The sequence below is a fragment of the Micropterus dolomieu genome, linkage group LG18 (assembly GCF_021292245.1).
Source record: "Micropterus dolomieu isolate WLL.071019.BEF.003 ecotype Adirondacks linkage group LG18, ASM2129224v1, whole genome shotgun sequence".
Classification (NCBI taxonomy): Eukaryota; Metazoa; Chordata; class Actinopteri; order Centrarchiformes; family Centrarchidae; genus Micropterus; species Micropterus dolomieu.
Window position 1 is genome coordinate 33,833,428 of NC_060167.1, and position 25,437 is coordinate 33,858,864.

The 25,437-nt window shown below is 41.2% G+C and overlaps 1 protein-coding gene across 4 annotated transcripts; it reads left to right on the forward strand.

The window, feature by feature from the left end:
• Positions 1 to 800: 800 nt before the first annotated feature.
• bin2b (bridging integrator 2b) lies at positions 801 to 18,448 on the forward strand. Of its 4 annotated transcripts, none has more exons than XM_046028790.1 (13): positions 801 to 958; positions 1,399 to 1,579; positions 2,889 to 2,969; positions 4,622 to 4,676; positions 5,961 to 6,055; positions 10,391 to 10,486; positions 10,602 to 10,709; positions 10,786 to 10,871; positions 11,010 to 11,085; positions 11,247 to 11,329; positions 11,539 to 12,163; positions 13,764 to 13,856; positions 18,013 to 18,448. In XM_046028790.1, the coding sequence occupies exons 2-13, from the start codon at positions 1,487 to 1,489 to the stop codon at positions 18,124 to 18,126; spliced, it is 1,605 nt and encodes a 534-aa protein (XP_045884746.1). In that variant the 5' UTR covers positions 801 to 958; positions 1,399 to 1,486; the 3' UTR covers positions 18,127 to 18,448. The 4 variants fall into 4 exon arrangements, with proteins under 4 accessions (XP_045884746.1, XP_045884745.1, XP_045884748.1 ...); XM_046028791.1 differs by lacking the exon at positions 801 to 958 and adding an exon at positions 983 to 1,138; XM_046028789.1 differs by lacking the exon at positions 801 to 958 and having other exon boundaries at positions 976 to 1,579.
• The last annotated feature ends 6,989 nt before the right edge of the window (positions 18,449 to 25,437 follow it).

Consider the following 25,437-nt stretch of genomic DNA (forward strand, 5'->3'; position numbering starts at 1 on the left):
GTGTTTGCTGCTCAAGAGACAACACATTTGTTGATCCCGTTTCAGTTGTGTCCTGAATTATACATATAATGTTTGACATTGAATGAATTTAATATATAATTTTGCAAGTCAAGAAAGCTGCAGTTGAGCACTGCAGAGCCATGGCCTTGGACCCCTGGGCCATTCAGAAATCCACCCATGCCTACATTTTAGCAGTTTGTATGAAGGTCTAACCCTTAGTTTTACATCTACATTCTATGTACACCTTTTGTGGCTTTCCTCTCAAAGAAATTTACACATTATTTTAGTCAATATAATAAATACATGAGGTTGTGGCACTATGAGTTAAGGACACAGGTTCAATCAGTTTGATTTCTAAGATTTAAATTCATTAGTAAGTAACATCCTAACTGAAAATCCACCTTGATGAGAGAACTTGACACATTGCATTTTCATTTTCAAATTTGAATTAACTTTTTAATATTGTCCACTGTACATATGATCAGTGGACAACCCATACGAGTTATGTGAAAATGAAAATGCAAATATATACATATTTCATATGTGGAAAATTATAATGCTATTGTGGTATAATGCTATTTTTCAAGTTTACATTTTCATTTTAATATAGTCCACTGTAGGCTTCCATAAAACAGCGTGGTAAATGTAAATGCAATAGTCCTGAGGCGCTGTTTCACTTATTGCATTTAGTGTCCACTGGACACCAGGCTATGTCCTTGAAAATGAAAACATGAAATAGGGTCCCCACACTGTGGGTCCCTGAAGTGCAGTTTTATTGGTATAGCCAATAAAGATCCAGGTCCCATCAGTCTTTTATATCTGATTTATGAGTTCTTTGAGGCACATTGAAGGCAGCATTTTAGCAACTACAGCTAATGCGTGGCACCACTGTTTACGTCACGTTGCTGAATCAGGGACGCATCATCAGAAATACGCAATCTATGCACATCATTTCCAGGTGAGTGTTAGGTGCCTTCCAGCGGAGAGCGGGTGGGAGCGGAATGTTGTTTTGCAATTTTGCACACGTTGTTTAATTACGACACTCGGGAAAAGCTCTCAATAATTCCTTTAACAAGTTTGAACAGGACAGCAGACTCCGACTGACGTGAAGGACTCAGTTCCCGACGTTTAACACTTTGTGTGTGCGCACGTCTGTATCTTTGTGTGTGTGTGTGTCCAAGAACCGGAAGCCCACTATACTTGTGGGGTCCGACAGCTTTGTGGGGGACAAAAAGTTTGGATCCCACATGTTAAAGGGCTTTTTGAGGGTTTAAACGGTTAGAAACTGGGCTAGGGAATGCATTATGTCAATGAAGGGTCCCCACGAAGATAGTGATACGTGTGTGTGTTTGTGTGCGTGTCTTGACACTTGCTCCTCCTCCATGGCTTCAACTGAAGTCGCAGTTGAACCCTGTGAGGCAGTTCTCTAGAGGAAGCAGACGGGAGGCGGCCTGCGCTCAGTGAGGAAAAACAGAGAAAATTGACGATGGCAGATAATAAGATGGGCCCAAATCTCCAGGCTGGGGCTGGATTCCTCGCCAAACGGGTCCAGAAGTCTTTGAATCGAGCTCAGGAGAAGGTGAGCCAGGGAAATCAACTATGTAAAGTAGTTACATTGAGTCTTTATAACTTTTAAAACCACTAGAAGCATTGTCATCAGTTTGATAAGCCAGACTTACTGAAGCACGTCTGGTCATCCAGCTTTATCTTTGCTAGTGGAAACCTAGAAACTCAGTAGGAGCCCTGACCTGCTAGTTAACAGATTTTTCTTCAGAATTACTCTGATTTCTATGGAAACCGTATGCTTCTGATTTGATTTACAACAAGGCTTCCAAACAAGCAGCTCTTTCAGAGGATTGTTTTAATATAGGGGTTATTAACCGTTGTAGAAATTGTCAAATGAATGTGCAAGAATAGTTATTCTTTTGCAATATGCTCCATGGCTACTGTTACTTGAACCCTGATGTCAAGCTCTGTACAAAGGTTTAACTAATAATGAAATGCTCCCATGTGAGAGGACATGCTGGACCTCGTCATAACAAAGTGTAAGAACCTGTGATACTGACATAAGGGAAAAGGAAACGCTCTTCACACAGACCATTTAATGTACAAGACCATAAACATGCTTTTATAGTCTTGTGCTTTTTGTCAACTGTGTTTTTAAACAGTTTACATTTGAATGATTGCCCATTTGGTTGTTAGCCTGCGTTAATAAAAAAAGTAGCTTGGACTGGTCTGAACATCACAGCTGTGTGCGGTCACACAAGCTGCCACTTCCTGGCTGTGCACTTCCTCTCACTTGCTGAGCCTCAGTTTGTGTTTGACTTGTTTGAATTTGCTACTCCACCTTAAAACAGACAGAAGTTGCAATAGTGGAGCCTGTTTTAGGGAGTAAGGTGTTTTTATTTTAGTCTAAAGGAGGATAGATATGATAGCTAACGAGAGTCTTTATAGCAGATTTAAAGGTGATGTTATAATGTATTCAGGCTTTCAAACAGCTGCATGCAGTGGACTGGGAAGAACACTAATAGTTAGCCATGGTAACATTTACCCACTATGCAACTTCACTGCCGACAGTTCAATTAGAGATTTGGATGTTTTATGCTAATAGCAGCTAATGTAGCCTGGAGCTGCTAGCCCTCAGCAGAAATTAGGAGTGGGCTACAGAGGTATAGTAAATTTTTCCATTTTCAACTTGTATAGTCTTCAGCCCCAAGCAATGCTGACTCAAGTGACATCACTCGAGTAAATATTTCAGATTTTGTTCCCTTAGAGCCACAGAAGGATTGCTTTTTGCAAAATTGGGGGAATTCCCCTTTAATTAGTCTAGCTCTAGTAATCATTAATGCTAGAAATTTACTTACTGACTCTGCTGAACCCTCTCTCAGGTCCTTCAGAAACTGGGAAAAACCATGGAGACCAAGGATGAACAGTTTGAGCTAAGTTTCCAGAGCCTCAACAAACAACAGGTACACCAACACATAATCTTTTTACCATGAGAGGGTCTCTCTTCATGGTGCTCCTTTGCTATTCACTGCAAGACTGAAATAAAGGTCATGTAAACTCTTTGCTTTAATCTGCTTTTATAGCAAGTCAAGTGGAGCACTGTTACATCTAAAAAAAAAAAAAAAAAGAAGACGGTTTCGTTATTGCTGTTGAGATGCCAACCTACGAGTTCAGACAGTCAGCTCAGACTTGAAAACAGGAAATACTTGAAACAAGATGCAGCTCTCTTATTTTCTTATCCATTCTGCCTAGTAACTGTTTATTCAATTAAATTGTATTTAGACTGCGCCAGCTTTATAACAGAAGTTATTAAGGAGGAAAGAGAACATACAGTAGCACAATCCAAGTTCCACACAGACATGTAAAATGATGGTAGTGATAGTGAATATACAAATAGAAAACTTCAAACTTGTAATAGTAACAATGATAGCAACAATAGTAGGACTAATAATAATTGTAGGAGCAGGTGTCGCGCAGGCACACGGGCACAGTAGGTGACTTGCAACCACAGATCCAGACACAAAGCAACAAAGGGAGAGAGATGAGAAGGCACAAAACGACAGTAGAGGGAAGAAGTTGAGTAACATACATTCATGGCATTAGAATGCATTCAAATGAAGAGAGAGAGGACGGAAGAAGTGCCTATTGCATCATGGGAAGTCTTCCAGCAGTCTAGAACTATACCAGCATAACTCAGGGATGGTTCAGGACTCACGTGAGCCAGCCCCAACTATGAGCTTTATCAAAGAAGAAAGTCTTAAGCCTAATTTTAAATGTGGAGAGTGTGTGTATGCCTACTGAAACCTGATTCCACAGGAGATGAGCTTGATTAGCTGAAGGCTCTGGTTATGTCTCCTGAAAGAGTGTCCACGTCCTCACAAACTAATAATTTGTCCCAGTTTTAGTCTTGGAAAAGATTTAAAGCGAGATCATGTAACATTTGAAAGAGGAAATAACACAATCTTCCTTATGCAAGTGAAAAAGCAATAAAATGCACCCTCAGTGTAATACACTGGTATTGTTGCTACAGACTTTCTATGGTATGACCATTAGCTTTGTGTGCTAATGTTAGCTAATTTTAGCAAAACTTTAGATTATATTGCTTTATATTGGAAATGACTGAATCACTGACATTATGCCATATTTCTATTTCTGCTACTGTAACACTATGTTTCTAGTAATCATTCCATAATTCATTCATGGCCACAATTGCTGCTGTATGGCAAAAGTTAGATATATGTTTAAGTTGCTCAAAGGTCATTTAGTGTCAAATACAGCTACTACAGTACATATTGGAGGGAAACTGACAAGGAGCAACAGGAAGAAAGTCTACATGCTTACCAGATGCGCTGCTTTCACTTAACCACCACTTTCACCACATCAAATGTTGTGATTGTTGTTTCATTTAAAGACAACAATGTGGTCAGATAGTAAGGTTTTGGGACTAATATGAAGTTTGCTGTCAACAGAATCAGCCTGCAGTCCAACAGAAGCACACAAATTTCATCATTTGAGCTTGTTAAGGAAATGATGAAGCTCAGATTGCCATAGAGATAGTGTTACTGGGTGTGAATTTAACTTCTTTGAATTTTGTGCTTTTTGTTTCTGCACACAGGTCGATGGAAGTAGGTTGTTCAAAGATGTCAAAGCCTACCATACAGCAGTGAAAGGTAGGTTTTTAATGCATATACAAACACAAAGTGCAGTATTAACAGAACACTACCCAGGCGAGTTGGTGAATAATGGGGAAGTGAATTTATTTCTATTCTTGGATCCTGTGTGGACTGAAGTGAAAACAAAAGACTCAGCATTGGATATGTGATTCATGTGCAGGAAACCGTTGTGTTTCTAGTGTTGTCAGCTTTGCTTCTGCAACTCCAGTTAGCAAACCAAGCACAGGAGAGCGGTGCCGCTCATGTAGCAGTTAATGCTGATAACGTCAGTGTTGTTGCAGAAGCGTAACGTGGTGCTGTTAACATCATAAGCATGGCTAGTATTTCCATTTACAGACATTTTGGCTCAGTCACCTCCATGTTTGCTTGTAATGTCAGAGGTGACAGCCCTGTGCAGGCAATCCCAGCCCAGACAAAAAAATGGCGACCACAACGCTACGGCATCCAGACTGACAGTCTTCCAGGCTAACTGACCCGCAGCCTGCTAGAGTGAGCGCTTCCTCATCGCTCACAGCCCCATCCTTTCAGCAACATATATCAGAACTCTCGCCCCATCCCCACCGAGAGGGCGGCCTTGGAAGGGGAAGCAGCTGCGCTCCTTCGAAAAGGAGCTCGAGGTGCAGACAGGCTTCTTCTAACCACATTTCCTAGTGCTCAAGAAATCGGGAGGGGGAGGTGCAAAGACCCATACTACACCTACATCCTACAAAAAAAGCATGCTGGGATACCTGGCGATGCTACTAAGCTGGCGGTGTATGGACAGCATACAGGAAGGATGGCGAGTTGGTGTGCACTCCGTGGTGCGCGTGGGCCTGCTGCTCATGAGAAACCTACAGCACCGGTTTGCCCGGCTCCGGCTGCACCTGGGCTCAGACCAGCAATGCGAGCTCTGCTTCTCCTCACTGGCAGAGGGACCGAGTTTGGTGCGTCATGGTATGGAGGTTGTGAGGGTTAGACTGAGCAGCCTGGGCCTCCCACCTGCGGTCGTCTCTGTTATTCAAAACGCATGTCCCGTCCACCTCCAGGGCCTACTCTGCTCGTTGGTGGGCGTTTTCTGGTACGTTAGACTGGTGCAAGGCCTGGGAGCTCATGGTGTTTGTGCACCATGCAGAGCATTCTGTTAGGAAGTCTTGCTGCATCCACGTTGTTGTTGTTTGCAGCAGCTATTACAGCAGGCCATAGTGTGTCCTTTTAAATGGTGTTGGTCAGCCTTGTGGATCTGCCTCTTGTAGGTCTGTGCAGATTTATTTTTGGCCTACAGTTTCCTGTTCCTTTCCACAGCTGTGCATGAGACGTCCAAGCGGCTGTCCCAGACTTTGCGAGACATCTATGAATCAGACTGGAATGGAGTGGAGGACCTTGCTGTCATTACGGAGGTTTGTCCATCATGTGTTTTTGTGAATGTTTGCTCGAACAGTAATCTGATATGGGTTATTTTCAAAAAATTGTTATTTACCAAGCAAGTTTAAAGAAGCTAAATATAAAAATACAGTGGTCTCCATTTAGCCAACAGGCATATACATTAGAGTTTTTTTTCCACACACGTGTTTGACGTGATGGCCTTACAGATTATGAAAATAATCAATAGTTGCAGACCTATAGATACTAATTTACAGCAGCTATCAAACCGTGGCGATGGCAGTGCTTGCAGGTGAGGCAGCCAGTAGCTCCCTCAAGCATTTTTGTTTTAATAAGTTTCATTACTGAAGCACGTATTAACCATGGAAGCATGTAGAAAATTAGAATATTGTGAAAAGTTCCTTTTTTTCCTCCCTGTAATTTAATTCAAAAAAAGAAAATTTAATATTTTCTAGATTCAGTACACATAAAGGGAAATACTTCAGGCCTTTTTTATTTTAATCTTGACTTACAGCTCATGGAAATACAAAAATCCATCTCTCAAAGAGAGAATAACGAATGTATAATACAGAAATGTCTGGCTGGCCAACCAAGCAAAGTAATACCATGGTCAGCAAAACAGTTACTAGTTTTGGCCCATTGGGCAGGTCCTGCTGGAAAAGGAAATCGGCATCTCCATAAAGCTTGTCAGCATTTTTGATTTCCATGACCTTAGCGGTTATCATCAAGATTAAAACAGAAAATGCCTGAAATATTTCACTTTATGTGTAATACATGTAGAATATATGAAAGTTTCACATTTTGAATTAAATTAGGGAGAAAAAGGAACCTTTTCACGATATTCTAATTTCCTGCCATGCACCTGTATTACCTACAACAGAAATATACTCATCAACATGCGATAGACCTTAAGACAATCACTGCCCACCACATCCTCTGACAGTCCAGTCAGTCTAGTCGGACCAAACATCACCACAAGCAGTGCGATCGCCCCAGGAAGAGAAGGAAGAGAGCCGTCTCAAGAGCTAAGCTAACCAAGTTTGGACCTATGGTCGCAGGAAAATTAAATGGATAATTAAGACTTGGGAACTGGAAAATCATGCCTTTGGTGTGAGAGACCCGGGTTCAATTCCCCACTGTGACGCATCCGCCAATGTGTCCCTGAGCAAGACACTTAACCCCTAGTTGCTCCAGAGGGGTGCGACCTCTGACATACTTAGCAATTGTACGTTGCTTTGGATAAAAGCGGCAGCCAAATGAGTAAATGTTATGTAATCGAGCTTTGGTACTTGACAAGAGGACCACGTTCTGCGCAAACGAAACGCAAAGCTCCGGTCGATTCTGTGTTTACATAACTTTTGCTTGGTGCTCAAACATAGACAATGTTTTCCAAGTCAAGTTTTTAATATTAAGATGCAGACCATATTATCTGCACAGAGTTCACCAGTGTTTTTTTGCTGCCTTTTTCATTCCCCCAGTTGCAAATTCAAACTAGACCTGCCAGCAGGTATTAACGATCCGAGTGACCTTGCTCAAGGCAGGTCCATAGATTCTACATGCAAAGTTTCATGTTGTTAGGACTCACCACCTAGGAGGTGTTAAAGTTTATGTACTAAAACCATGTGCCTACCAGCTAGCTGATGTCATAATGCACTGGAGGATGTCAGGAATATGTTGAAAATGATGTGAGAATCAGAATGAAATCAACTGGCAGAGTAGTGCACAGATAACAACCTACTGCTCAACATCAACAAAACCAAGGAGCTGATTTTTAGGAAAAAGGAGGCACAGACAAGCACCCCTGTCTTCATCAGTGGAGCTGAGATAGAAAAGGCTAACCGTTTTGCAGAGAACCTATCATGGATATTACACATCTCCAGCTTGGTAAAGAAAGCTTAGAAACTGGATGAACATTTCTAAAGGAAAGTTAAAAAGGAACCTGTACCCTTTCAGAATGCGTAGATGGAGACTTTATTTCAATATAGACAGTCAGTTATTTGCTTAAATCAGTAACATCTGCTACACAATACAAGCCACATTTGCTAACCTGCAAAAGTCTCCTTATTTAACTTACACACTTAAACATGTCTTGTGCAGCGCCATAAGTTGTTACGAGGGCATCTTACCAACCTAATTTCCTACAGAGTTCTGTTTTGGGCCCCAAGTTATTTTCTTTGCATATGCTTCCCTTAGGTCATATTATTAGAAAAAGTAAAGGTATCTCATATCACTGTTAGACTGGTGATATCCAGCTGTTTGTCCCCCAAAGGGAAGGTGTAGTTTTCAGAGTTTTCTAGTGTTGAGGTTTCAGAATGCAACCACTACCTTTCCTAGCATGTGCTCTTGCTCGAACTAATGAGCAAGCCAAACCAGGCCGACACACTGGAAACAGCATCACACAAAATGCTGTAAACTCCACTGCAACATTACACTAATATTTGTATCAGCTTGATAATGATGAATGCTTGACAATCTAATCCATGCTCGTTGCATTATAATGTTACAATGACTGCATTTAGCTGACAGCTTTTCAATAAGTATTTGTGTATCTTTAATTGGAGAATATGGAGGTGAGCACCTCTAATTTTTTTTTTGTTTTTGACTGCTTCGCTAGACACGCTATGCTGGGTGAGCTGTACAGTATTTAATGAGAAAATGTAAGATTCACAGGATGTTTAGACTATATATGTACTGCCCATCACCGTTAAACACAAAATCTGAACAAAAACTTCAACATCAAACATGAGTAGGCTAATGCAGCTTGGTGGGTGTGCCAATTAGATGCCTGTCTAGCAACCAAAAGTGTGGACTTAAATCGCTACAAAAACATTGATTATGTTGAAACTGGATCATATTTTATGGAGAAAATATTTTCTTTCAGTGATTTACGGAGTTTGCTGATGGATAGATATCTTTGTTAGCAGTTACTCTAGCTGTTAACTAATAAAACGGTAGCACAGGCTTGAGGATGCAAAAAATGCACGTTACAAAGAAACAACTTCTTGTATGTTACATTCGAAACTGGAAGTGATGTCATATGTCCGCGTAGGCCTGTCCACTTAACACGAAACTTGGGGTGATAGTTCCTATGCCCCACAGAGGCTTAACACAAAGTTTGCCATCAATTAGCTACTAGGTGGCGCAAAAAATTATATATCCACATCTGTATGTCCGATTAACACAAAACTTGGGCCAGTAGATTCCGGTGCCACCCTGAGGTTGTGCAAAAATGTTGTTGACCATTGGCTACTAGATGGTGCTTTTGTTACACTCATGAAGTATGTTACAATTATTTTTGGTAATGGCTTTTAAATGGACTATAATCAAGGTACGTGCATTTTGGCCTGTAACTCCCAGATAATATGTTGCACATTCACATATCTTATAAGCATGTGTTCCCTGAATCTAGCTGCATCTCAGGATACGGCCATTTCTACCAATAACTTATTTTCCCAAAATTGCACAATGTGCAAAACCTACATTTTTAAACGTCTGAGCTCGCTTTGCACAAATCTTTGCACACAGACTCTAGGTCATGAAATACGCTAAACATAGGTTATGGCCAAAACCGGAAGTGATGTCATAACTCTGCGGAGGTTTGTCCAATCAGCACAACTTTTGACTGTGTACTTTCCAATGCTCCCCTAAGGCTATGCGCAAAATTTGGTGACAATAAACTACTTGGTGTCGCTTATTTTTGCAGAATCACAAAATGTGCTAAAATAATTTTTCCAAACAAAAAAGTCCACTGCTAAAGTCAGCTTGCTGGCCAGATAGATTACTTAGTTACTCACCCTGGCGCACATTAAATGGCATGTAAACACACCTGCAAATGTCACTTTGGTCCGGTTAGGAGGCGGTGTCAGACACGGACAGTGACACGCCCTGCTGGCTGAGATAAAAAGGAACATTTGTAACAGTTCCCAAAAAAAATTTTTTCTTCCTTTTTTATTATAAAAATCTATTGATACACTGACTTTTTGGTCTATAAAAAGAATGACTAAATGTGATTTCAGTTGGACTGGATTATAATACGTGTAATAACATTTCTAACTGGATTTCGTATTTCTTAGACAATATTTCTTCTATTTCACTAGCATTGGTAAATGCAGTGGTCAAGATATTGATGTGCTATGACTTTAAAAGGAGGATAGCCACCCATCTCCTTAATAGGTCACATACTGCAGATTGTTAGTTAAAATGAGTCAAACTTTTCATATTGTGAAATGCATATGCATGCATATTTTTCTTGCTGAAATAGTATTTATGGCTTAGTCAAATAGTTATAGTTGTCTTGCATTTAGAGGGACTTGTTACAGTTGTATTGATGTGACCCCAACTGTGTCTCTCAGAGTGAAGACCTGTTGTGGAACGACTATGAAGAGAAACTAAGTGACCAGATTGTACGCACCATGGAGAACTATACAAGCCAGTTCCCTGAGGTCAAGGTAACCTGATGTGATTTAACTTGAACAGTTCCTGCAAAACAGTATGCAAATAACACCAGTCTGGTTTTGATTACTGGTGGACGACAAGTGATTCAAACTCTTGCCTGTGTTTCAGGAACGAGTTGCTAAGCGCGGCCGCAAGCTAGTGGACTATGATTCAGCACGACACCACTTGGAAGCGCTACAGAGTGCCAAGAAAAAGGATGACGTCAAAATAGCAAAGGTAGCATCAGGATCACAGTACACATGATTCAAGTGTACATTTTAAAAAAACTCTACTCTGAAATCCCTTCTAACAGGCGGAGGAAGAGTTCAACAAAGCCCAGAGTGTCTTTGAAGAAATAAATAATGAGCTGAGGGAGGAGCTGCCTGTTCTCTATCAGAGGTATGATAATATTAGTCTTGACTGAAAGTCTATAAAGAATTACAGAATTAGTCTGAGAAAACATTTTCCAGGACAACATAACTAAACCTGGCTTGTAATTATTGAACTGAAAGACGAACTGAGAGCTGTCTTTCTTAGCCGGATAGGTTGCTATGTGACGGTGTTCCAAAACGTCTCAAACCTGAGAGATGTCTTCTATAAGGAAATGAGTGTGGTGAGATATGACAGATCCTTTTTACTCCCTCTCATTTTAGTAATTAATTACCAAAGTAAATAAAATACTATGAAAACTCCCAACTGCATCTTCAGATGAGATTTAAGGCATGGTAGAGTTACAAATTAGTTTTTGTGCTTACGTTTCACTTTGTGTTGCAGCTGAACCGTGAGCTGTACAATGTGATGAAGAAACTGGAGACTCAGCACTCAGGAAAAGCTTTTATCGTCAAGGGTTTGAACAGGTAAGGCACTGTGTTGCATGTGTCCTCATCTGTGGATAAAGTGTTTCCAACAAGAATGTCTTGTCTAGTAAATAAATAAAACGAATATCTAATGCTGCGTATCTTAATTTTTGTATGGAGTGCTGGAGTATTAAAAACAAATTTCTGGTGAATTTATATAATGCTATATGAAACTCCAAAAATAACAAATTTACTGTGTTGTCAAATAGCACGTCAAGTAAGTCAAAGAAGAGAAAGTCGGTGGTTATCTCCAATCCCATCCCTTGCAATACGGCTTTCCCAACTGACCACGTCTCAATCCATTCTTCCAATGAAAATGGAAATGACGGCGTACCCTCTTCCCCTGCCCAGAAAACTCAGAGCATTGCTGAAGAAACCAGCCTACCAGAAGAAAGTGGTGTTTCATCCAAAAATGTCAACTCGTCAGACTCAGATCTCAGTTCCTGCAGCACCAACACACCTAAAAGGCAGTCCATATGTGACAATGAGAACAGCAACAAGAGCACGGAGAGTCCAGAAGAGGCGGAGGCAGCGGTCGAAGCAGAAACAGAACTTGCTACAATCCAGTCCGATGTTCCCAATCCTTCTGATTCTGCAGATAGTGATTCCGCACATATTCCAAAGCAGGAAATTGTGAGTGATCCACCATCAGAGGAGGCCAAGCCCAAACCTGCACCGGTTCCCGTCCCTCGCCTCTCCCTCTGTTCCATAGGTGCTGGAGAGGAGGAGGAGGAGGAGGAGGAGATAGAGGAGATAGAGGAAGCAGAGGAAGCTTCAGTCAACCAGGAGACAGCTGACTCGAGTTCCGACTATCCACCAGGTTTCCTATACAAGGTAGGCAAACTATGATTTTAATGACTATTTTAACATTTTGGTGAACATGTATGATTTCATTTTAGATTTTCTGGGGGTGAGATGAGATTCTTCCTTGTCAAAACCTGGTGCATTACCCTGAGCCAGACATTTCGGTATATGTTAGCAGCTAAAAAAAAAAAAGTAGTGGCTAATGTTACCTTAAGCCGCTAGCCTCAAGCAGTGATGGGGAGCAGGCTACAAAGGTCTGATAAACTCACTTTAGTCCACACCCCCAGATATTTAGCATATGTAGTCTTCAGACCCAATCGAAGGAAGTACAGTTTCAAAATTAACTGAAAATATATTAACATTAAAGACATTGTGTTTTGGGCCGTTGCTCCCTGCTGCTGTAAACTTGTGCGCACACACACTTTGGCAGCCGACTCGAGACAACCCCTTTTCTTTTGAGGCTACTACGGTAATGTTAACTAGGGATGTCAACAGCGTTCACGGTCTCCCGTTTGTGAACGTGATTATGCTAGCTGCCAAATTTGGAGTGCACATGTATTAGCGCCTTTATGGTAAATGCAGTTAAAAGGAGCAAAGCGAGCTGAAAGGCAGGGTTAACAACTTTATTCTGTCATTTTCTCACTCAGGGAAAAAGTGTTTGTGTGAGAGTCTTACCTGAAGAGAGGCTATTAAGTCTTAATTGTATGATACGAGCACAACATACAATATAATTTTTCAAATTGCGTCGGACTTTGAATGTAGCACAAGGATACACGTGACAAAGTCCGGTTTTCAAAATGAGTTTAGCACAACAGCGTTAACACAGTGTTAACACAACGTATACAGTATATAAATAAGATTAATTGGATTATATTCACAGGAAGTACAGTATAAAACATATTACATGTGTCAATTTAAAGTAAAATAAAACATTACGTATTTACAAATAATTCTTTGATTTATGGTTGCCGGAAAAACGTTACATAAATTTGTTGACTTTTTTGCTGCTTCATCCCCATTTCTATCTGGACAGTGGACAATGATCAACTTGTTTACGAGATCACAAAATTGTTAACAAGAGTGCAAAGTTCTTCATAGATCTAACCTCTTTATTTTGCTTTTAGTGCATCAAATTAATACACTTAACTTTAAAATGTACAAGTCTTTCTTTCAGGGGGGCATGCCCCCAGACCCCCCCTAGAGGATCGACGTCAACTCACCATAGTCTCTCAAAATCGAATCGATTCCATTGTAAAACAAAATCATTTTTGATTCATGTAAAATTTAAAGTTAAATAACGATTAAAAGGATCGGTTCTAGTGGTATCTAGCCATGTAGATAAGTCTAAAATATCTGTCTCTGAGATTTCTGCCTCCACTCCAATACAAAGGAAGTGAATAAAATGTCCTGTGTGTTGAAATAGTCAATATCGATTCTTTGTTTCCAGGTTATAGGGGTTTTTGTGTTCGGAAAGTCTAGTTGCTGTCATAAATTTGCAAATATGATTTATTTAAGTTAACCTCCAAGTCTCAGATATCTCAACACCTGGAAACTGCTATTCAGTAATGTCTGTGTAAATTGTAATGCTTAGTATTAAGTTTGCATTTATGTGACCTGTGCTTTACACCAGGGGGTGGCGGTAGAGAGCTGTGCAGCGTCTGAAGATGGCCTTCTCCAGTTTGATCAGGGAGACATCATCTTGGTACTTGCAGACATTGAAGAGGTTTGTGTGCCTTGTAAAGGATAGTTCACTTCCCATGGTACTTCAGAGAAGATTACACAATTCCTCTAAAGTCTGCTCCTTTTCTTTGGTCTGTGGACCTTTTGCTGAACCTGAAGATGTTGTTTAGAAGAGTATGTAGTGGGGATTAGTTTTTTAAGTTTGAAATAGATCCACTGTGTATGCACATATATGGCTCAATCTTTTTGTTGTTGAGTGAGGAATTTTTATTTTTCCTGTGAGCAACTAGCCAAACAGAGATATTCCCTGAGATATTTCCACTGCAGATAGAATGAGTAGACAGCAGGAACTTTTCTAAAATGTCTGAATTAAAATATACTAAACATCGGGGACTGTATTCACAAAACATCCTAAGGTTTGCTAAAATAAAGTAAGGTTCTAAGAGTAATTCACAATGCATTGTAGTGCTTAAACAAGTCTGAGAGAGGTTAAGAGTTAGTACAGAGGACTTATAAAGACCTGCTCACAATCTAATTTAATTAGATTTTAATTGTTTGAATTTTTAATAAAGATTTCAATATATTTACTTTTTAATAGAATTTAAATGTTTAATTTAATTTAGAATGATTTAAATTAATCTATCATCTAATTAAGTTTTTTTTTATTGTTTTTCAGGCAGATTACAGTTTTATGTTTCAGGATACATCAATATGTATAGATACAAATGGAGGTAAACATACTGTATACAAGACTAACATTAAATAAATAAATACAATAAAGATCTAAAATAACACAGCGTAAGAAAATAAAAAAACATACAAAGACCTTAATGCATAGTAGTTACACTCCTTAAAGTATTTTAAAATTATCCAAGCTTTATTCAAAAGTACAGGCTTATGTTTAGAGGCAAATTAATTTTTTCGATTTTGAAGGTCCAAATTCCAATTTAACAAAATAAGTCAATTGAACATTTTCCACAATAATGCCAAATAAAGCTGTAAAGGGATTGGGGTCTAAATCAGTGTTAAAAAGATTTGAAGACTTCTCCCCAGAACTGACCTACTCTATGTACAATGTTAAATTGGATAAGGTGGTGCCTAGACCTCCATAGAGGAGAAATTAATTTATAGTAAGTAAAAATTGTGTTCTAGTCCTCTTCGTTCAAAAATGTCCCTAACAAAAAAAAAAGAGGCCTGCTTTGTGTTGATGGCATTCTAAATTTTAAAGATGGCACTTTTTTATTATTGTATGTTGATCTAAAATATTTTCAAGTATAGAAATGGCATACTGCAAGAGATTGGCACAGCCATAAAGAGATATTTTAGCTTAAGTGAAGCTTCAGTTATAGTGTGGATATCTCTTATTTAGAAAATAGAGACTCATCTTGTGGTGATTCCGAAGTGTACAAGTATCTGTAAAATTGTTTGTATGTGTATTTATGTTGTCATAATTAACCCTATTGGTCTCCTGACGGTATTCTAAGCTGTAGAATCGAAATGGATGCCTCATATCTGATTTGTGAGTGTATTCCCTGTCTCATCACCCTGCTTATAAACTCTGAAGTGAGCCTGTAACAGTAGATTTTCAGCCTCAGCTGTGGATAGTAGTAGGGCTACCCCTTTCTAGATTTGATTTTCCCAGTCAACTAGTTAAAACATTGGTTCAAGCCATTAGGCAAAAATGGTTTGAGTTCCAGGGGTGGGAAAGAATGTCGTAAGTAACATTGTTAACGCTGTGCTACATTATAGAGAAATACTAGTCATATACCAATCCGACTTTTTCTGTTCAGATACCGATGCCTGGGCTTTGGGTATTGGCCGATCTGGCTAATACCAATCCGATACCAGTTTAAAATAAATAAGCTGTATTCCTCACTGTGAGGAAGAGAGTGGGAATCATTCTTTTATACAGGATCTCACAAAAGTGAGTACACTTTTCACATTTTTGTAAATATTTGATTATATCTTTTCATGTGACAACACTGAAGAAATGACACTTTGCTACAAATTTTAAAGTAGTGAGTGTACAGCTTGTATAACAGTGTAAATTTGCTGTCCCCTCAAAATAACACATCACACAGCCCTTAATGTCTAAATCGCTGGCAACAAAAGTGAGTACACCCCTAAGTGAAAATGTCCAAATTGGGTCCAATTAGCCATTTTCCCTACCCAGTGTTATGTGACTCGTTAGTGTTACTTAATTATTCAGTAAAACCATGTGTTATTGTGACTTGGTCACTGACAGATAACATGGAAAATGTAAGCCGAGAGAGTGTAACATTGTCACTGTTTCTGCACCACAGTCCATTATAAACCACATAATAGATAAAGTTTACAAAGGCATACTACAACATTGACAATCAAAACATGTTAATTCTCTCTGTGATTATGGACCCTCGCCAAAACTGCTCGCCAGCAATACTATCTAGCCTGCGGCCAGATTATGGTGCTTTGATAGCGGCAAAAAATATAAATAAAACAATACTTTGATAATGGTGCTGAAATATATCTGTCATGACAGCAGCAGTTACTCGCATAATCACTTCCTCTTTAGTGGTTTTGATTGCAAAATAAAAGCATGAGAACGTAACATAAATCCACTGCTTATAAAATTAATACTGGTGTTCCGCAAAGGTCTATACTTGGGCAACTGTTGTTAGGCTTTATGTTAATAATTTGCCCTTGGTTGGTCCTGATGTAGAGATCCAACTATATGCTGATGATTAAGTGATTTATGTATACAGCTGCACAAAGCACCAAGCTGCATCAAAACTTATTAGTGCAAAGAACCATATCATAACATGGCTTGACAGATCATGTCTTACATTAAATGTATGTAAATTGTTAGCACAGAATATCAGTTAGTCTGTAGTTTCAAAGCAGTCCTGCGGAGTGGTAATGGATTCCTCGCTCCACTCTTGAACCGCCTGAAGAAATGTTTTTTACTGTTTTAAACGTAAAAAGGGAGAGAAGAATGGAGGTATGATCAGACTTACCAAGGGCAGGGGGTGAGAGGCTTGTACCTATTTCGTAATTGGGAATAACAATGGTCAAGAGTCTGTTCACCACGGGTAGAAAAGTTAATGTGCTGGTGGAATTTTGGTAAGACTCCTCATGTTAGCCCTGTTGAAGTTGCCAACAGCAATAAAAGCTGTCTCAGGGTGAGCATTCTCCAGTCTGTTAAATACTCCATATACAACAAAATTATACTTGGTCCTATCTGAGTGACAAAAGTACGTGATCCCATTGATTTCTGCCTGTTCTGAGCTGCTGGCACTGCGGGACATCTTTCAAAAAGAAAAACTAAAGAAAAACTAAGCAGATGAAGAATTTTATTTGCTACAGTAAGTTTACTTGCGGGCGGCACGGTGATGCAGTGGTTAGCACTGTCACCTCACAGCGAGAAGGTCGCGGGTTCAAACCCCGGTCGTCCCGGCCTTTCTGTGCGGAGTTTGCATGTTCTCCCCGTGGCCGCGTGGGTTCTCTCTGGGTGCTCTGGCTTCCTCCCACCGTCCAAAGACATGCAGACTAGGTTAATTGGTGAACCTAAATTGTCCTTAGGTGTGAGTGTGAGCGTGAGTGGTTGTCTATGTGTGGCCCTGCGATGATTCGCGCGATGTCAGCTGGGATCGGCTCCAGCCCCCCGCGACCCTGTACGCAGGATAAGCGGTTGACGATGGATGGATGGATGGATGGATGGATGGATGGAGTTTACTTGCCCGACCACTGCGTCTATGTTGCCCGTTTCTTTGTGCTTCTTCAAAAGAGATTAGACAGCACTTCTGGAGACCCCTGTCTCTCAGTCTTGTTCCGAAGTGAAGCCTCTCTTTCCTCAGCCTTTATCAGATGCTCCCTTATTCTTACTGATGCTGGCGGGGGTTTCTTAGCCATTTCCTACTCCAATTGTCCAATGTGTAGAGACCGGCCTTTGGTAAGGAGCTAGCAGCCTGTTATTCTATTCAAAGAGGAAGTCATGGCTGTATTGTCTTATATTGTGCTGCTTGGTTTTCAGTAGTAGAAGACAAAATCCAGAGAATCAAAATATGGGGCCATCCATGATGACTACACTATAGCTTTGCAATTCCCTATATTGCAATCTATTTTTTGTTAATACAGAACACACATTCACAAAGTATCTCATTAGAGGGTTTATTTCTTTCCTTAAGATCTTACATGTGTTTAATTTATGTCTCTCACAGCAGGAAGGCCTGGTGAAGGGGATCAGGGAGGAGAGCTGGAACCAGCACAGGGATCTAGAAAATCACTCTGGGATCTTCCCGGGAAAACTCATCCAGCCTGTTCAGGCAGAGTGAGGCAATAGTCCCTACTCAATCTGTAATGATTTCTCCTTCCATAGAGCAGTTGGTGATGCACATTCTCACATACCACACACAGAGGGAGTGAATCCAAATGTTTTGGGTGAAACCCCACGTGGTTACTCTATGCTATGATGTTGTAACTTGTGAACTTGTGCGACTGAGCTTTCGAACATTTTGTAATAGATGTTTGCATTGTTAAAGGTTACAGTATTTTACTATTTTTGTATTTTCCTTTCTGTGGAAGACTGTGAAACAAAAAATCTTTTTATACCGCTTCTATGATGTACAATATCCTAATAAAGTTCTAAATAAAAGAGAAGATGATGTCCTTCTTTTATGAAATCCTGCAAATTTTAATACAGCAAAGTTTCATATTGATTCTGGGAATTTTCAATCTAAGATTAAATGGGATTTGCATTTTGTGAATAAAGTAAATTGTTGCAGATAAACAGCCTCAATTACAGAAAGGAATGCGATTCACCAGAATGAAATGGAATGTAAAAATATTATCAACACCTGAAAACAGACACATTGACTGACTGAGGAGTTTTTGAAAGAAAGATCTGTCTTTCATAGAAGCCTACTGATCTGGGGTTCAGTTCCCCTAGTTTGTCTGTTTACTGTGTGGAAATGAGAAACTCTTCTTCTACATATCACCAGACCTTATATATAGCCAGTTGGTTAATGAGGTGAAACCAAAAGTGGGTGATTAGGACATGCGACAGGGAACAAGGCAGTCTGCATCATGGGTTTTCAGATGAGCGCTGTGATTTACTGGTTGGATTTTGGTCTTGCACTCAGGTCAAACAGCAGGGATGGCCAACATGCCCCAACTCTAGCAACATCATTTAGATGCAATTCCCCGATGTATCTAAAGGATTGACGCAAGGCAGTTTACCACAGTTAATCTGAAAACGAGAAGAACAAGACAAGACTACCATTCCTCTGGTACTTGTGAATTCAAACAGCATGCAGGGTGTACAAACACTATTACTATACTACTACTATAATTATTATGATGTGTTATCACTTTGCCCTTTACTGTGCATTCTAATAGAATCTGAAGGCCAGCTAAGCGATCTCAAACATCTGGGTGTGTGTCCCACCTACTGAAACCAACCTCTTGGTCCAATCCCAATGTCCCCCCTAAGCCCAAAGCCCTAAAGGCCCATTTATACTGCTGCTCAGGGTCTATCTATGTACCTACGCCGTAGGCTACACACGTAGCCATGCATTTATACTTTAAGTTGGCGGTAGTGCTGAAGCGTCCACTGTGTTGACTTTTGCCGGCCGAGCAGGCTAACTTCCGGGTCAGTGCTCCGATAATGTAAATGGGGGTAAAATTGTATACGTGTGGCTGGTGTAGCCTTTTGAAATGTTACCGACCGAATAAATCACATTCTGATAGCAAAACGAGTCATGCGACTGTCAAATATACTGATTCACTGTGTTACAGCCGCCGTTTTAGCCGCTAGTAAATGCTACTTTAAAGCAAGGGGTAATTCCGGTTGGCTCGGAGGCATTGCGAGGCCAATCACAGAGCTTACGGTCCGCGTCGACTCGACATGTAGTTACATTTTTGAGGAGGTGCACGTCAGGTGACAGCGTAGCCTCTGCGTAGCCCCGTAGCCTACGCCGTCGATTTGATGCACAAGTAAATAAATAAATTGCACTCAAACCCTCACAGACTTTATTGACGTCACTTGGAAAGTGATAAAGGGCAAGAGGCTGCAAGGACAACAATGCTGTAAACAGGAACGGGACAGCACTTTGACACATTATAATGTTACCTACAGAGTGGAGGAGAGGTAAATGTCAATCTACATTTGTCAACAATCAATGCACTATTGTTGGTCAAAACGGCATCATTAAGCAAAAACTAAAATAAATAGTTGAAAAAACTTAAGTGTGTAATAAGGTGATTGCATTCCTCTGACTTCATGTGTTGGTTGACATCAGCTTTGTTGTCCATGCTTGTTTGTTTACCGTTGTTCTTCTTCTCTTATACGGTGATGATATTTCTCTCGCTTCACAACGCTATGAATGGTGGGGAATTCCATCAGGCAAAGTCTGCAGAAATGCGGACTTATGAAAAGGGCTCAAAATGTCCACCTGAGAGCCCTCGCGCACTTGACGATTTGACAGTGGGACAGCCCTAAGCACTCACGTACTTACCGGGAACGCGCCTCAAAGTCTGTGAGTCTGTGAGTGTGGACATTGGGATTGGGCCGTAGTCTTTTTAATCAGGAGTGCGATCTCAGCTGGGTGCAATCAGTCCTAAGCCCAACACCTGTATGCAGTTAGAGTCATACTACTTCGATGAATCACTGAGGCGGCAGCTCCTTGACTGAAGACCTACTTGGGCAAAAACCAGTGAGTCCACCGAGCAAGCCACCAAAAGGAAAATCACCCAACTGCTACCGCCAAATCAATATGCCTCTTTTGAATATAATGCTGTCTTGGTGTCTGCTCCATTAAAAGTCTTGATAGTCATATACCATCCAACAGGACAAATGGGTAACTTTTTGGACAAGCTAGACACACTGCTGTCTTCAATCCTGGAGCATGGCTGTCCTCGGTGACATGAACATTCACTTAGACAAATCATACTCAGTAGACTTACTGTCTCTGATTTAGTCTTTTGATCTAAAATGGGTTCTCAGCCCCCCGACCCACAAAGCTGGCAAAGTTTTCAACCTCGTTGGTGCAAAAGGTTCGACACCAAGCCTAACATGTAGCACTCCTGCTACATCTATTCCTTTGTTTTCTCAGGTCAATGGCAATTCAGTCTCCTCATTTATTCCTCTCACAGAGAGCAAGGTATCAGACCCATTGCCGTCCCACTACATGCCCACTGGACCTGGATCTCCTTCCTGCTATCTGCAATGAGCATCTCAGACAAATCACCTCTCTGGGCTTTCCTACAATGTGTTTTGGCAAGGACAATTGTCCTCCTCTCACTGTCTTTCCCTGGGAATGCCCCAAGGCTCGGTGCTAGGGCTACTTCTCAATTTACACCACCTCACTGGGGACAATCATTCACTCGCATGGCTTCCGTTCCACTGCTACGCAGACGAAATGCAACTATACCTATCCTTCCTACGTCTCTTGGACATATCTGCATGAATGAAGGCTCCCTTCAACTAAACCTCTCTAAGACTGAACTCTTGGTCATTCCAGCCAAGAAATCTATCCACCATAACATCAAACTACAAATTGGCTCCTCAACCATCACTCCAACCAGGGTAGTGAGAAACTTGGGTGTCATGATTGATGACCAGCTGTCCTTTTCAGACTATGCTGCTGTTGTCTCTCAATCGTGCTGCTTTGCTCTATAAAACATACGCCTTGACTATTGCAGTACCCTCCTAGTGGGTCTTCCAGCTTGTACGATGAAACTCTGAGCTTATCACTGAGCTCTGAGTTGACTGAGCCTGAGATGTGAAACTCTGAGTTTTCGGTTCTAGAACAGCTGATCAGAATTAGTTCAAAAGAAGCCATGCCATGGATTCACCATGGCAACAGGTACATAAAGGCAGAGCCTCCATTTTAATCAGGTGGAGCTAAAAATATGAATGCGTGCCAGCGTGGACCATGATTGGCTCTAAAATGCAGGAGTGGAGGAAGGATCAATATGTTAACATTAGTACTTTTTACATATACATACATGTAGCGAAATTCATCCTCTGCATTTAACCCATCCCTGAAGGGAGCAGTGGGCAGCCACTGTACAGCGCCTGGGGACAGACTCCAGATTGAAATGCCATGCCAGGTCAAACGGCACTGGACTGGAGAACATACCTAACATGTTTTTGACGGTGGGGAAAACTGGAGCACCCGGAGAAAACCCACGCAGACACGGGGAAAACATGCAAACTCCACACAGAAAGGCAAGGGCAACCGGGGTTTGAACCCACAACCTTCTTGCTGTGAGGCAACAGCGCCAACCACTGGACCACCGTGCCACCGTTTTGTTTGTTTTTTTAAACGTAAAAAAAATTAAGTTGTAGCCTAGGCCTTACCTGATGGGATAAAAAAAAAATTGGCTACCTGATTATGAAAATAGGTAGCCTACAAGACACAGTTTACAATTTTCACAAATGCCCCTTTCTGAAATGGGGCCCTGGTGGTGTAGTAAGGTCTTCTCTGGCATCAACACCAAAAACTATAATAATGCACATGCCTTATTTGTTACTGTTGACAGGCTAACCAACCCTCCTGTGTCTATAGCCTCTGAACTTCTATCCTCCAAGGCCTGCAATGAATTTGCCTCCTTCACAGACAAAATTCAAACAATTAGACAAGCTATCAGTGCCTCTATGTGAGGTACAGGATATTTGTTGCCCCTGTGTCCACTTAAAAACAATTCAAATAGCATGACACAATTTGATTCTATTAACCATAAAAACCTGGAGGACAAAATTTAACATCTGAAATTCTTCTCATGCTCCCTTGATATTCTGCCAACAGGTTTATACAAAAATGTTTCTGATTGCATGGCCACAGATCTTCTACAATTTGTCAACATGTTTCTTTTCTCAGTTTTTTCCCAACAGTCCCTGAAAACTTCAGTCATTAAGCCACTCTTGAAAAAGAGAAATCTAGACAGGTCACTAATGAGCAATTATAGGCCCTTATCAAATCTCCTCATTGAAAAAGCTGTATTTTACTAGCTTAGTGCTTTCTTGGCACTTCCAATGAGGATTATGACCACACCACAGCACTGAGACAGCTATTGTTAAGGTCTTCAATGACATCCATTTAAACACTGACAGTGGCAGAATCTCAGTCTTAGTATTATTGGATCTCAGTGCTGCATTCGACACGGTCGACCACAACATATTACTTGACAGACTTGAAAACTGGGTGGGAATTTCTGGCACAGGCCTAAAGTGGTTTGAATCCTACTTAAATCACACATCTGAACTAACAAAAATGACTTGTGGAGTTAACCAAGGCTCCATTTTGGGGCCTCTTTTGTTTAACATCTACATGCTTCCACTGGCTCAGATTATGAAAAACAACAAAATATGTTACCATAGTTATGCAGATGACACACATATTTACATAACCATATCACCAGGGGACTATGATCCCATATGGGCGCTGTGTGGCTGTATTGAGCAAGTCAACGGTTGAATGTGCCAAAATTTTCTTCAGTTGAACAAAGATAAAACTGAATTTATTGTTTTTGGAGCAAAGGAAGAATGATTAAAAGTCAGTGCTCAGCTTCAATCGGTAATGTTGAGGATCACAAACCAAGCCAGAAATCTTGGTGTAGTCATGGACTCGGACCTGAATTTAAGCAGCCACATTAAGACAATTACAAAGTCAGCCTACTATCACCTGAAGAATATATCAAGGATTAAAGGACTTATGTCTCAGCAGGACCTGGAAAAACTTATCCTGATTTTTATCTTCAGACGACTCGACTACTGTAATGAACTAAAATTTACAGGGCCCTCTAAAAAATCCATCAGACAGCTGTACGTCAAAGAATTGATTTCAAAATCCTGCTGTTGGTTTATAAAGCACTGAATGGTTTAGGGCCAAAATACATTTCTGATCCTCATTTTGAACCATCCAGACCTCTCAGGTCGTCTGGGACAGGTCTGCTTTCTGTCCCCAGAGTCAAAACTAAACATGGAGAAGCAGGGTTCAGTTTTTATGCTCCATATATCTTGAACAAACTCCCAGAAAACTGCAGGTCTGCGGAATGCTGACCTTATGAAAGACATCCGACGACTTTCAGAGGAACTCAAAGAGAAAGATTCCCTGCTGACTGGCTTTATGGATGTGGCTTCAGTACAAGCCAAACAGATTGTTTCTCTTAGCGCAACCGCTAACATCCAGGACACCGTGTTATGGGACCCCTCTACCCTTCCCAGGCTTTCCTCCTGCTCGACTCCAAAGCATCAGTCAACCTGGGCTGAAGTGGTGGTTCATGGCTGCAAGACATGCTTGGATGGGGCTGCCTCCCCTCCGCACATCGGCCTCTCCAACCACTATGTAGCTCTGTCTGACGACACTCCAGTCCATCCAGCGGATGCACCTGCGGCTTCGAGTCTCCCTGATACGGATCTCTTTCGGCGGACAGTGCCTGCCGACACTGGTGCATCTCCTTCACGGGCTACATCTCTCGCACTGGGCCGCTGGTCTGCCGTCATCCCGGTCAAAAACCTCCGCTTCCCGACGTAGGATCCTGAAGGAGGCTGTGCTCAGACGCTCCGGAGGCCGTCTCTACCCTGCACCGTCGGGTAGCCCTTCTCTCAGGTCTGTAACTGCTACTCCATCACAACACTCGGCAGCTCACACACTCCATCCTCAGTCTGCACACAGTGTTGAAGCAGATTCTGCTCAGTCCTGCTCTGGAACCCCACAACCGGCATCTCCTCGTCCTCTTTTCTCCCCAACCACACTAATAATTGGTGACTCTATAACCAGAAACATCCGTCTCTTTAACGCTACCACTCACTGCTTCCCCGGTGCCACCACGGCTGACATTTTAAAAAAACTCCAGGACCTAATGCCATCGCTCCCGTCCTCCATCACAAGAGTGATAGTCCATGTCGGAACAAATGACACAGCTCTTCAGCAGTCTGAGCTGACAAAATCTGATTTTAACCGTCTTTTTAACTTTTTAAAGCAGTGTGAGAAGTCCGTTTTTATCTCTGGTCCCATTCCCACAGCTGGCCGCTTCAGTAGACTCCTTGGCCTCCACGACTGGCTCCAGTCCGTCTGCAGGGCTCACCGTGTGTGTTATGTGGATAATTTTAATATTTTCTGGCAAAGAATGCCTCTTTTTAAGACAGACGGACTTCACCCAAACAAACGGGGCTCAGAAATGTTAGCTGCTCACATACAGCATGTGGTGCGGTCCACACATGACTTACGTGAATGACTAATCATTCATGCAGCACACCTGGACACACCACCGCTCACTGAACAGATCTCTGCCTCACTGCCACAAAAAACTGTCTCCACCTGCTGGCATGTAAAACTGTCTGCTCCCAGCGTTGTTCCAAAGACTTCAATTCATGTCATCATCACGTATAGACCAGTAAACCGAAATGTGCACATCCCACACAGAAATATTAGTAATCTCTTAAGGATTAGGACAACTGCACCAATTCCAGCACCCAAAACAAACTCATTTAAAATGGCTCTCTTCAATGTGAGATCACTTTCAAGTAAGACTTCTATCTTTAATGATTTTATCTTGTCTGCAAATCTAGATTTTATGTTTTTAACTGAATCCTGGTTGCAAATGAATGACTATAGCCAGTTAGCTGAACTGTGTCCGCC